We start from the raw sequence: 11,570 nt of genomic DNA, 5'->3' as shown, positions 1-11,570 counted from the left end.
TTGGGACCATGAGGATTTTCAAAACAAAATAAACAAACAACAACAAAAAACACTGTAAATAGAATTATTTTTTGTTAAAACTAAGTACCTGGTGAATGAAATCTGCATTAAATAGCTCCTTAAACTATACAACACAGTTCTGCCACTTGAAATGAGGCATGCTTAGCAGCATTGCTGATTAGAGACCTCAGATCTTTTAATGATGTGTTCATCTGAGAACTCAGTTGCTATCAAAGTACAAATCCATGGACATAAACAGTTAAGCTAAACCAAATAATTCTCTTGATAATGTTGACCACATCTAGCTCCTCATTGCATTAATACGCTCGTGAGCATTTCTCTGCTGTCCTACCAAAGAAGAACATAAATGCCTCAAGCACACTAGAACAAAATAGCTGGAAACATCTCGGGAGTGTCTTTCATCTTGTCTAAACTTTTCCTGTTACTCATAGGCTTTAATCCAGTAAGCCGGGTGGCTTTGCATTGCCTTCTTTTATGTTTGACTAATGTCAAAATTCTTACAGTGGTGGCAGCTAGTTTTGTGCACTTTGATACTCAGACATACCCATCATAAGCATTTCACTTCACACCAGGATATTCTGTCCAATATAGCATTTCTTGCATGCTTCTGCAGTCAAAAGATACACCAGTTATTGTGGAAACGCCCTTCTTTCTCTGCCTATATCTTAGAAGACTGATTCTTTATTCAGAAACATTCTGAAAGCTCACCCTAATGTTTGGACAGAATGGGGAACATGTTATGTCATGAAGAACAGTGTGAAAAATTCAGTACTCTTCTGCTTCTATTGGTGCCCTTTTCTCCATCCATGTGCAAAAACAGCAAGAACAGAAACTGCGCTATATCTGGGCAACAATTTTCAGGCACTCCAATTTGCCCCCAGAGCAAAAGTCCAGAGTCCTAGAGATGACAGAAAAAATGAGTCAACACTTCTAGTCAGGTAGTAAGATGTGCAACACAACAACATTCCTCTGGTTGTGTATGGGGGCAGGACTCCTCCTGTATGGAGAACGCAACACCAAACCTTCCCACCAATATCCAAGTGTTCATGAAATACAGAGAGGAGTGGAGGACTAGGATAACTTCTGTCAGCCCAGAAAAAAATAAGCAAGAATATAATTCAAAAATGCCTGTTTGCCTCACATTTATTCATGCACATTGAATTATGGCTGTATATGTTTTTAGTTCAAGGTATTACTTCTGACTACCAAAAACTTCACCGTCAAAAACCTCTAAATTTTAATAGGAACATTATTGTTTGCCTGCCTGTCTGTCTCCATTATGCTGCATCCTTCTTCCTCTACACAGATAAAAGAAAATCAAACAAGACAAGTGTGGAATTTTACAGCAAAGAAGATAAGTGTTTTGGCCTGGGAGCTTTTGTTTCATTTAATCTCGTTGTTTACAAACAGCTGCCCCAGTAAGTGATTTTGTCAGCCACTCCCCAGATGCACCTCACTGAAGAAGCGATGTGAGAAGAGCAATTGCTGCAATGGGCTGCAAGTTCATGAATACAAGTTGCAAAATGCACAACAAAATGCAATGAGGGCAGGGGGGCAAAAGGAGGCATTTTTCTGTCTCCGGAATGAAGATAATTCTCTCCTAGCTCAGGAGAAAGAAGATGTCAGTGCTTTTGTGAAGCCAATGTCTCATTTTCAGCAGTATCAGTCCTTTCTTCTGGCCACATTCCAAAGGCTGTTATCCAGGTGCTGCCACGATTCCACATGGTTGTCTTACAGCAGGTCAGCTGTGATGCCACACAATCTTGTAAGGAATATCAGCAAGCCTCTCTCATCAGTGTAAGAATGGAAAGTACTTTTGGCTGTGCTTCTAGCAAGATCTAGTGATATCTCCTCTGTACCTGTTCTCTTGGCACCCACAACAGCAGAGGCTGTGCTCACTCAGAACTAATCTGGCCAGCACATTCCTGGGCCAGGAATAAAAAGGATGGGTTGTGCCAATGTATCCTCCCCTGGTTGCTATTAAATCCTTTGAGTCTCCAAATGGTCTAGAGAAGCTAGTGAGATGGGCATTACAAATGGATATCAGTACTTTCTGTCAGGAAAATTTTGCTTAAATAGTCTCACTGTCATGGTTTAATAATTTTGTAATTTTTGCTATCAGTATTCCACATCATAACATCATATAAAGCATGAATAATTTTACTGAATCTGCAACTTATCAGAAGAAGACTACATCTCCCAGGGAACAACACGATAGGTCACGGGACCTGGACTCTATATTAACTCTGTCGCAGAACAGACTGACGTCTTTCGAGTTCTGGCGTTCAGGGGAGTGTGTGGGAGCCTTCAGCCGTTCGCCTAGATTCACAGTAGGCCTCTCGGTTACGGGACTCATTCTCTCTCCTATTTTGCTTGATTCGTTAGCTCAATTTTCAATTATATTGTATTATATTGTGTTATCCTGTATTTCGATATAGTATTTAGTAAATAAGTGTGCCTCCTTAGATCGTTGCCGCTGTTTTCTTTTCCTAATTAACTTTTTCCTTTCGGCCTAGGGCCCCTCCGGGGCCTACGGCCCCCTGTCACGGACGCAGGTGGATTTTTAGTTCAAACCGTGACAGATTTTGGTGGAGGATGCGGGCAAATTGAGTTGCTGTTTTTCTGTGTTTTCTTCTGTTGCTCTTTTAGCTTTTAACAGAGCTACGAGTTTTTTTCCCTGTTAAGGAGCTATCTCGTGTTTGCGATTCTGCACCTGCGAGCTTGACCTTGAAAGTCCAGGCGGACTGCCAATACTCCGGTATATTTTATAAACACTGCTGAGCTTTGTTTTCTTTTACTTTTTTCTCTCTATTGGAGGAAAAAAAAAAAAATGTTTTCTCTACTAAATTTGTTTTACCAGGGACTGTGTGCCATTGGTTCCTTTTTTGAGACGCTCCGAACATATTGGGCCATGTTTAAGCTAGCCACTTTTTCTTATGGAGCTATACAATTGTATAATGGATTGAAAGCATGGTTAGCAATGCTCACTTCGTATCTGTATACAGCTCCAGAGGGAGCAACTAATGCAACTAATTATACAGAAATGGTGATTTTTAAGCGTGCTCCTCTTTCTTTCTATGAATCCTTTATGCAGTTTTTGAATGATCAGTGGGTCACACTCTTAATCTCCCTGATCTTACTGTTGATTATTGTAATAATCTCACTCAGTATCTGGATTTATAACATCCGGAGGAAGTCTTCCCTAGAACCAGAGAATACTGAGTGGCAGGGAGTGTGGAGAGGCTTTGAAGAGATTCTCAAAGGACAGACATCTTCAGTGTTATGGAGCTTCACCCCTGAACACTTGAAGAATCCTGAGAGTTTGATTGCATATTTGAGGCAGGAATGTTGTGGCTCAGGCAGATCTCAGGAGGCACAAATGATTTTGGGCCTAGCTAATGCTTATCGGGCCTTAGTCAATACCATTCCTGAGAGGGAAGTTTTAGAAGCTGAGAGAGAGAGTCTCAGGACCGAGAAGGAGAGTCTTAGAGCTGAGGCAGAAAAACTTTGGACTGAGAAGGTAGAGAGAGAAAAAGCTTTTGAAGCTGAGAGAAAAGATCTCCTGTACCAACGAGACTCAATCTGGTACGAGAAAGAGAGTCTTAGAGCTGACGCAGAAAAACTTTGGGATGAGAAGGTAGAGAGAGAAAAAGTTTTTGAAGCTGAGAGAAAAGATCTCCTGTACCAACGAGACTCAATCTGGTACGAGAAAGAGAATCTTAGAGCTGACGCAGGAAAACTTTGGGATGAGAAAAGGTCCCTGCAATCCCAACTCAACACTCTCCAGTCCGAGCACAGCGCCCTCCGGTCCGAGCACGACACTCTCCAGTCCGAGCACGGCGCCCTCCAGTCCGAGCACGACACTCTCCAGTCCGAGCACGGCGCCCTCCAGTCCGAGCATGACACTCTCCAGACTGAGCGCGATGCCCTCCGGTCCGAGCACGACACTCTCCAGTCCGAGCACAGCGCCCTCCGGTCCGAGCACGACACTCTCCAGTCCGAGCACAGCGCCCTCCGGTCCGAGCACGACACTCTCCAGTCCGAGCACGGTGCCCTCCGGTCCGAGTACAACACTCTCCAGACTGAGCGCGATGCCCTCCGGACCGAGCACAATGCCCTCCAGACCGAGCACAACACTCTCCAGTCCAAGTATGACGCCGTCCAGTCTGAGTGCGGCACCCTTCAAGCCAAGCATGATGCCTTCCAATCCAACTGTGATGCCCTCCAGTCCGAGCACTACACTCTTCAGTCTGTGCATAATGCCCTCCGGTCCGAGCATAACGCTCTTCAGACTGAGCACAATGCCCTTCGGACCGAGCACAACACTCTTCAGTCCGAGCATAACACTCTTCAGACCGAGCACAATGCCCTCCAGACCAAGCTCAACACTCTCCAGACTGAGCGCGATGCCCTCCGGTCCGAGCATGACACTCTCCAGACTGAGCGCGATGCCCTCCGGTCCGAGCACGACACTCTCCAGTCTGAACACAAAGACCTCCAGTCCAGGTACGACAATCTCCGGGCAGCGCGCAGCGCCCTCCTGTGTAAGCACAACGCTCTCCAGTCTGAGCACGACGCCCTCCAGTCTAGTTATAACGTCCTCAGGGCAGAATGCGACACCCTCAAGTCTGAACCGTATGTACTCCAACTTAACCAACCACCGGGGGCACCAGATACAATGTTGGTTGCCCCTGTAAGAGGGCGAAAAACAAAACGAGTTTCAACTCAGATAGAGAAAATGCAGAAGGAGTTAGAAGAGCGGAGGGAGTTAGGAGAGCAGGACTCAGGAGAGCAGGGGGACTCAGGAGAGCAGGGGGACTCAGGAGGTCAGGGGGACTCAGGAGAGCAGGAGGAGTCAGAAGACCAGAGGAAGTCGGCGGAGCAGAGGTTGTTAGAGCAGTATAAGAAGATGTTAGAGGAGGAGAAGAAGTCAGAGGAGCAGAGAAAGTTAGGAGAGAGAAAGTTAGGAGAGAGGAAGAAGGAGGAAGGTCGCCTGGAGGAAATAACACAAGCGTCAGAGTCAGGGTCAGAGTCAGACGAGGAGCCAAAAGCTAAATTTTCTTTACGAGAATTTCTCGAGTCCAAACTTATAGATGGGGCAGCCTCATCAACACAGCTGCCAACATCAACACCTGGGACTCTTGATAGAGCAAAAGGTGAGCAAAGTATTACGACCATTATTGATCGATCTTTTAAACTGAGTGAAATTCGAGATCTGAGAAAGGATTTCACACGTCAGCCAAAAGAAAATATGGTCACTTGGTTACTTCGCTGCTGGGACGATGGTGCCAACAGTGCGTGGCTCGATGGCAGTGAAGCTCGCCAACTGGGTAGCATTTCCAGGGACTCACGTGTGGACAGAGGTATAGGCACATGCCAAAATCGGTCCTACACCCTCTGGAAGCGGATGTTGATAGCGGTAAGAGATAGATTCCCCTTTAAACGGGACTTGGAGCCTGAGAAAAAGAAATGGACTGATATGGAGAAAGGTATCCAATTTTTGAGAGAAAGGGCTCTGGTGGAAATGCTCTACAGCCCCCAGTTCAATCGTAACAATCCAAACCAATTACATGATCCTGAAGCAGTCCACGTTCCACGACAAATGTGGCGTGACTTTACAAAGGCAGCTCCAGAAAAGCATGCCAGTGCACTTGCATTGGTATATGGCAAAGGGGAAAGAAAGCCCCCTGTAAATGAGCTAATTAGCAGACTTCAGGAGCTTGAATTATTTATAAGCGCTACAGAAGTTAAGCTTTATACTTCAGCCATTGTCCAAATGGGAAAAAAAATAGTGGAAAGGTTAGACAAAGTGGAGGAAACACAAAGTGATATTATTGACAAATTGGCTAATGTGCCTGATGTAGATGAATCCACGGTGGTACCAGATGATGGAAACCAGGATTTCCACGATCGCCTATTGAGAGAGCTAAACAACATGAGTTCCTCTCGACCTGTATCATCGAAAATCTCAACCATAAAAAAGAGACGTCCTCGTATTCAAGCAAATGACAACGATAAGACACCTCGTATTCAAGCAAACGACAATGATAAGACCATACGTTTTGCTTTGTTGTATTTCTTGAGTAATCATGGGGAGGATATAAAGAAGTGGTATAACTCATCCACTTCTGCACTTCAGGCACGAGTGAAAGAATTACAATCCAAAACAACCACCAAGGTGAACTCTTCCAAACGGGGGAAAGTTCCAGTTGCTGCAAGCCGCCGAGGTAAACAATAGAGGGGCCCTGCCCCCAGCCAGGGGGGGGAAAGGGACAATAGAGTATACTGGACTGTGTGGATTAAGTGGCCTGGCACATCTCGACCACAGAAATATAAAGCCTTGGTGGACACTGGTGCACAATGCACCCTAATGCCCTCAAGTCACCAAGGGACACAACCAATATATATCCATGGAGTGACTGGGGGTTCCCAAGAATTGACTATGTTGGAGGCCGAAATAAGCCTCACTGGTAAAAACTGGCAGAGACACCCTATTGTGACTGGTCCAGAGGCTCCATGTATACTGGGAATCGATTACCTTAGGATGGGATATTTCAAGGATCCCAAGGGGTATCGATGGGCCTTTGGGATAGCTGCTGTAAACACAAATGGTGTTAAGCAGCTGTCAACTTTACCTGGTCTGTCAGATGATCCTTCTGTTGTAGGGTTGCTCCAGGTAAAAGACCAAGAGGTACCAATTGCCACCAAAGTGGTTCACAGACGGCAGTACCGCACCAATAGGGACTCATTGCTCCCCATTCACAAGCTAATTCGCCAATTAGAAAATCAGGGAGTGATTAGCAAAACGCACTCGCCTTTTAACAGCCCCATATGGCCAGTGCGTAAAACCAGTGGGGAATGGAGGCTGACGGTAGATTACCGTGGCCTGAATGAAGTTACACCTCCATTAAGTGCTGCTGTACCAGACATGCTAGAACTCCAGTATGAACTGGAGTCAAAAGAAGCTAGGTGGTATGCCACCATTGATATTGCTAATGCCTTCTTTTCCATCCCATTGGCTGCAAAATGTAGGCCACAGTTTGCTTTTACCTGGAGAGGTATTCAGTATACCTGGAACCGTTTACCCCAGGGGTGGAAGCACAGCCCAACAATTTGCCATGGATTGATCCAAGCTGTTTTGGAACAGGGTAATGCTCCTGAGCACTTGCAGTATATTGATGACATTGTGGTGTGGGGCCATACAGCAGCAGAGGTTTCCAAGAAAGGGAAACAGATAATCCAAATTCTTTTGAAAGCTGGTTTTGCCATTAAGCGCAGCAAGGTGAAGGGGCCTGCCCAGGAAATCCAGTTCTTAGGCATAAAATGGCAAGATGGACGTCGTCACATCCCAGCAGATGTGATTGACAAAATCACTGCTATGTCTCCGCCCACAAATAAAACAGAGACCCAATCTTTTCTGGGAGTAGTGGGCTTTTGGAGAATGCATGTCCCAAACTACAGCCACATAGTGAGCCCTCTCTATCAGGTAACACGGAAGAAGAATAATTTCTCATGGGGTCCTGAGCAGCAGCAGGCTTTTGAGCAGATAAAACAAGAAATAGCCCGTGCCGTGGCCTTAGGGCCAGTACGGACGGGACAGGATGTGAAGAACATCCTCTACACTGCTGCTGGAGAGAAAGGTCCCACCTGGAGTTTGTGGCAAAGAGCCTCAGGAGAGACCCGAGGCCGACCCCTAGGATTTTGGAGTCGAGCATATAAAGGGTCTGAGGAGCGCTACACTCCAACTGAGAAGGAGATCTTAGCCGTGTATGAGGGGGTTCGGGCTGCTTCTGAAGTAGTTGGGACAGAGGTTCAGCTTCTTCTAGCACCTCGCTTGCCAGTAATAAACTGGATGTTTAAAGGACAGGTTCCCTCCACCCATCATGCTACTGATGCCACTTGGAGTAAGTGGATTTCATTAATTACTCAACGAGCTCGAATGGGAAAACTCAGCCGTCCTGGAATTCTAGAAGTGATCATGGACTGGCCTGAGAGTAAAAAAATTGAAACACCACCTACAGAAGAGGTATCACGTGCTAAAGAGGCACCACCATACAATGAGCTACCAGAAAACGAAAAGAAATTTGCCCTATTCACAGACGGATCATGTCGTATTGTAGGGAAGCATCGCAGATGGAAAGCTGCTGTATGGAGCCCCACACGACAAGTTGCAGAGGCCACCGAAGGTAAAGGAGAATCAAGTCAATTCGCAGAGGTAAAGGCTGTTCAGCTGGCTTTAGATGTGGCTGAACGGGAGAGGTGGCCAATGCTTCATCTTTATACTGATTCATGGATGGTGGCAAATGCCTTATGGGGGTGGTTGCAACAGTGGGAAAATGATAATTGGCAACGAAAGGGTAAACCTGTTTGGGCTGCTGAACTGTGGAAAGACATTGCTGCCCGAATAAGGAACATTGTTGTAAAGGTGCGCCATGTAGATGCTCATGTGCCTAAAAGTAAGGCTACTGAAGAACATAAAAATAACCATCAGGTTGATCGAGCTGCCAAAATTGAGGTGGCTCAAATAGACTTGGACTGGCAGAACAAGGGTGAATTATTCCTAGCTCGGTGGGCCCATGAGACTTCAGGTCATCAAGGAAGGGATGCAACATATAAGTGGGCCAGAGACCGAGGGGTGGACTTAACTATGGACGCTATTGCTCAAGTTATTCATGATTGTGAAACATGCGCCATAATTAAACAAGCCAAGAGGATGAAACCTATTTGGGGGGAAGGGCGATGGCAAAAGTATAAATATGGAGAGGCATGGCAGGTTGATTATATCACCTTGCCACGATCTCGCAATGGTAAGCGTTATGTACTCACCATGGTGGAGGCAACCACTGGGTGGCTCGAAACATACGCAGTACCCCATGCTACCGCCCGAAACACCATATTAGGGTTGGAAAAGCAAATCCTGTGGCGGCATGGCACTCCGGAAAGAATTGAATCAGATAATGGGACCCATTTTAAAAATTCCCTTGTAACCACTTGGGCCAAAAATCATGGCATTGAGTGGATTTACCATATTCCCTATCATGCACCAGCTTCTGGTAAGATTGAACGATTCAATGGGTTATTGAAAACTATGTTGAAAGCAATGGGTGGCGGAACGTATAAAAATTGGGAGAACCATTTAGCAGAAGCCACCTGGTTGGTCAACACTCGAGGATCTAGTAATCGTAATGGTCCTAACCAATCCAGCTCCCTACGTACCGTGGAGGGAGATAAGGTTCCTGTAGTACACATAAAGAGTGTGTTGGGAAAAACAGTTTGGGTCCTTCCAGCGTCTGGAAAGGGCAAACCTCTCCGGGGTACTGTCTTTGCCCAGGGACCTGGGTGCACGTGGTGGGTGATGGACAAAAATGGGAATGTTCAATGTGTACCACAAGGGAATTTGATGTTGGGGGAATGCAGCCAATGATTTTCCTGTAGATATATAGGTAGAGTCTCAGAAAATATTTCAATTGGTTACAGAATAGTTCAATTAGGTATAGGACTTAAGATAGAGTGGATCAATGTTAAGGAAACACTTTTCTCTATATACCTTAATTAGGCATTCTGTAAGCAAGTTTTCCATCTGGACTCTATATCCTGCACTGGCCATGCATGTGTAGAGCACACATGGAAAGAAGTATAAGTCAAAAGGAAATCTGCTGTGGTGGCTGGGAAAGGATGAGTGCACCTTGATGTGGGGGACGCCCTACCAGCGCTGCCTTTCCCCTCTACCGCTGACATGTTTTCCTTTTTCTGGCAGTTTTGCCATTTATATTATTATATTTTATATTAATAAATAGTAAATTAGGTTATAGAGTTTTGTTCTCAACTTAGGGATTTGTATGGAATAAATATAGATTGTTGAGAAAAAATAAGGTTGCTGATTATTCACAATTATACATATGAGTGTGTATGTATGTATAAATATAATGTAATGATGTAGAATAAGGGGTGGAATGTCATGGTTTAATAATTTTGTAATTTTTGCTATCAGTATTCCACATCATAACATCATATAAAGCATGAATAATTTTACTGAATCTGCAACTTATCAGAAGAAGACTACATCTCCCAGGGAACAACACGATAGGTCACGGGACCTGGACTCTATATTAACTCTGTCGCAGAACAGACTGACGTCTTTCGAGTTCTGGCGTTCAGGGGAGTGTGTGGGAGCCTTCAGCCGTTCGCCTAGATTCACAGTAGGCCTCTCGGTTACGGGACTCATTCTCTCTCCTATTTTGCTTGATTCGTTAGCTCAATTTTCAATTATATTGTATTATATTGTGTTATCCTGTATTTCGATATAGTATTTAGTAAATAAGTGTGCCTCCTTAGATCGTTGCCGCTGTTTTCTTTTCCTAATTAACTTTTTCCTTTCGGCCTAGGGCCCCTCCGGGGCCTACGGCCCCCTGTCACGGACGCAGGTGGATTTTTAGTTCAAACCGTGACACTCACTCAATTATTTTATCACAGGAAAAAAAAAAAAAAAAGGAAAGTCTTCGGTTTTCTTTATTTGAAAAAATGGAGAGTCTACTGGGGGCATTTCCCCATGGAACCTCTCAAGTTGTTTAGGGTCACACACAGTCCCCTTTTTATCCTAAGTTTCCAACTATATTATCCCCCCTCTTTTCCCAATTGGCTTAAGTACTCAAGAGTTTACAGTCTTTCTGGTCCATTTATCATATACTCATCATACCCCCCACAGTGAGTATGCCTTCGTTTCTTTTTGTTCATAGAAGATTTGAAATGTGGATTTTAGAGTTCTTTGTTTTGCTCAATTTGAGTTAATTTTGAACCCTGCTTGGCAAAGTCTGTCTCTACTTCATCTTGTCAAGCCTGCAAGAGTTTGCAAGGTAAGTTTATTTAACCAGATCCTTGTGTCTGAAATTCTTCTTCCCAGCTTTTCCTTTATCTTGTTTTGCAGGGACCTCCTATGCTTCCTTTGTTCTTCCCAATTCCAGCTTATTTTGCAAGGATACCTTATCCTTGTTTTTCTACTCACTTTCCATCCCTTTTTCACAAGTTGTATGTGCTTTCAGATTCTATATGACAGAATCTCTTCCTGGTCTTTCACAATGTGTGGGGCTGTCAACTGTAGCATACAGGTGGCAACACGAGAAACTGCCTGCTGGACTGTGTAAACAGCTGTCCCATCTCAGAAACAGAAGAGAGACTAACTAGTTGAGAGCAGAGAAAAGCCCTTTTCACCTACCTGCACACTCCTGGACTATCTGGTCTTTTCTTGAAGCAGGGACTCTGCTCTTTTTCATACGTTTCATAGATGATATTTTTTCACTTCAGCAATGGTGGCTTTGTGTGTTGTCTAGCAACTGTCCTCTGACAAGCTCTGAACTGTCATGGAAAAGGTAGAGTTCGGCAGAAAATATAAATTCATGCATAGTGCTATTCAAAATTTGTCTACAAACTACCTGGAAATTAATGCCATTTTGCAGTAAGAAGATTGGCAGATTACAGAACTGTGCATGGAAGAAGCCATAGGACACACTGATTTTTTGTGGGGCAAGATTGTGCCAATAGAGGATGATTAA

At 44.7% G+C, this 11,570-nt stretch overlaps 1 protein-coding gene across 2 annotated transcripts; it reads left to right on the top strand.

The window, feature by feature from the left end:
- The first annotated feature begins 2,109 nt into the window (after window positions 1-2,109).
- On the top strand, window positions 2,110-7,104 carry LOC146753848 (uncharacterized). 2 transcript variants are annotated; one of them, XM_085528858.1, is made up of 2 exons: window positions 2,110-2,779; window positions 2,882-7,104. In XM_085528858.1, exon 2 carries the CDS (start codon window positions 2,933-2,935, stop codon window positions 6,257-6,259), a length of 3,327 nt encoding a protein of 1,108 aa, XP_085384984.1. In that variant the 5' UTR covers window positions 2,110-2,779; window positions 2,882-2,932; the 3' UTR covers window positions 6,260-7,104. The 2 variants fall into 2 exon arrangements, with proteins under 2 accessions (XP_085384984.1, XP_085384986.1); XM_085528860.1 differs by having other exon boundaries at window positions 2,110-4,527; window positions 5,886-6,014.
- The last annotated feature ends 4,466 nt before the right edge of the window (window positions 7,105-11,570 follow it).

This window comes from Coturnix japonica, chromosome Z (assembly GCF_054131305.1).
Source record: "Coturnix japonica strain WE chromosome Z, WE-NBRP24, whole genome shotgun sequence".
NCBI classification, from domain to species: Eukaryota; Metazoa; Chordata; class Aves; order Galliformes; family Phasianidae; genus Coturnix; species Coturnix japonica.
Note: the sequence above shows the minus strand (reverse complement) of the source record. Positions and strands in the feature narration are given on the sequence as shown.

Coding starts and splice junctions, on each gene's coding strand:
- LOC146753848 (XM_085528858.1), top strand. CDS start 2,933: ATGTTTAAGCTAGCCACTTTTTCTTATGGAGCTATACAATTGTATAAT.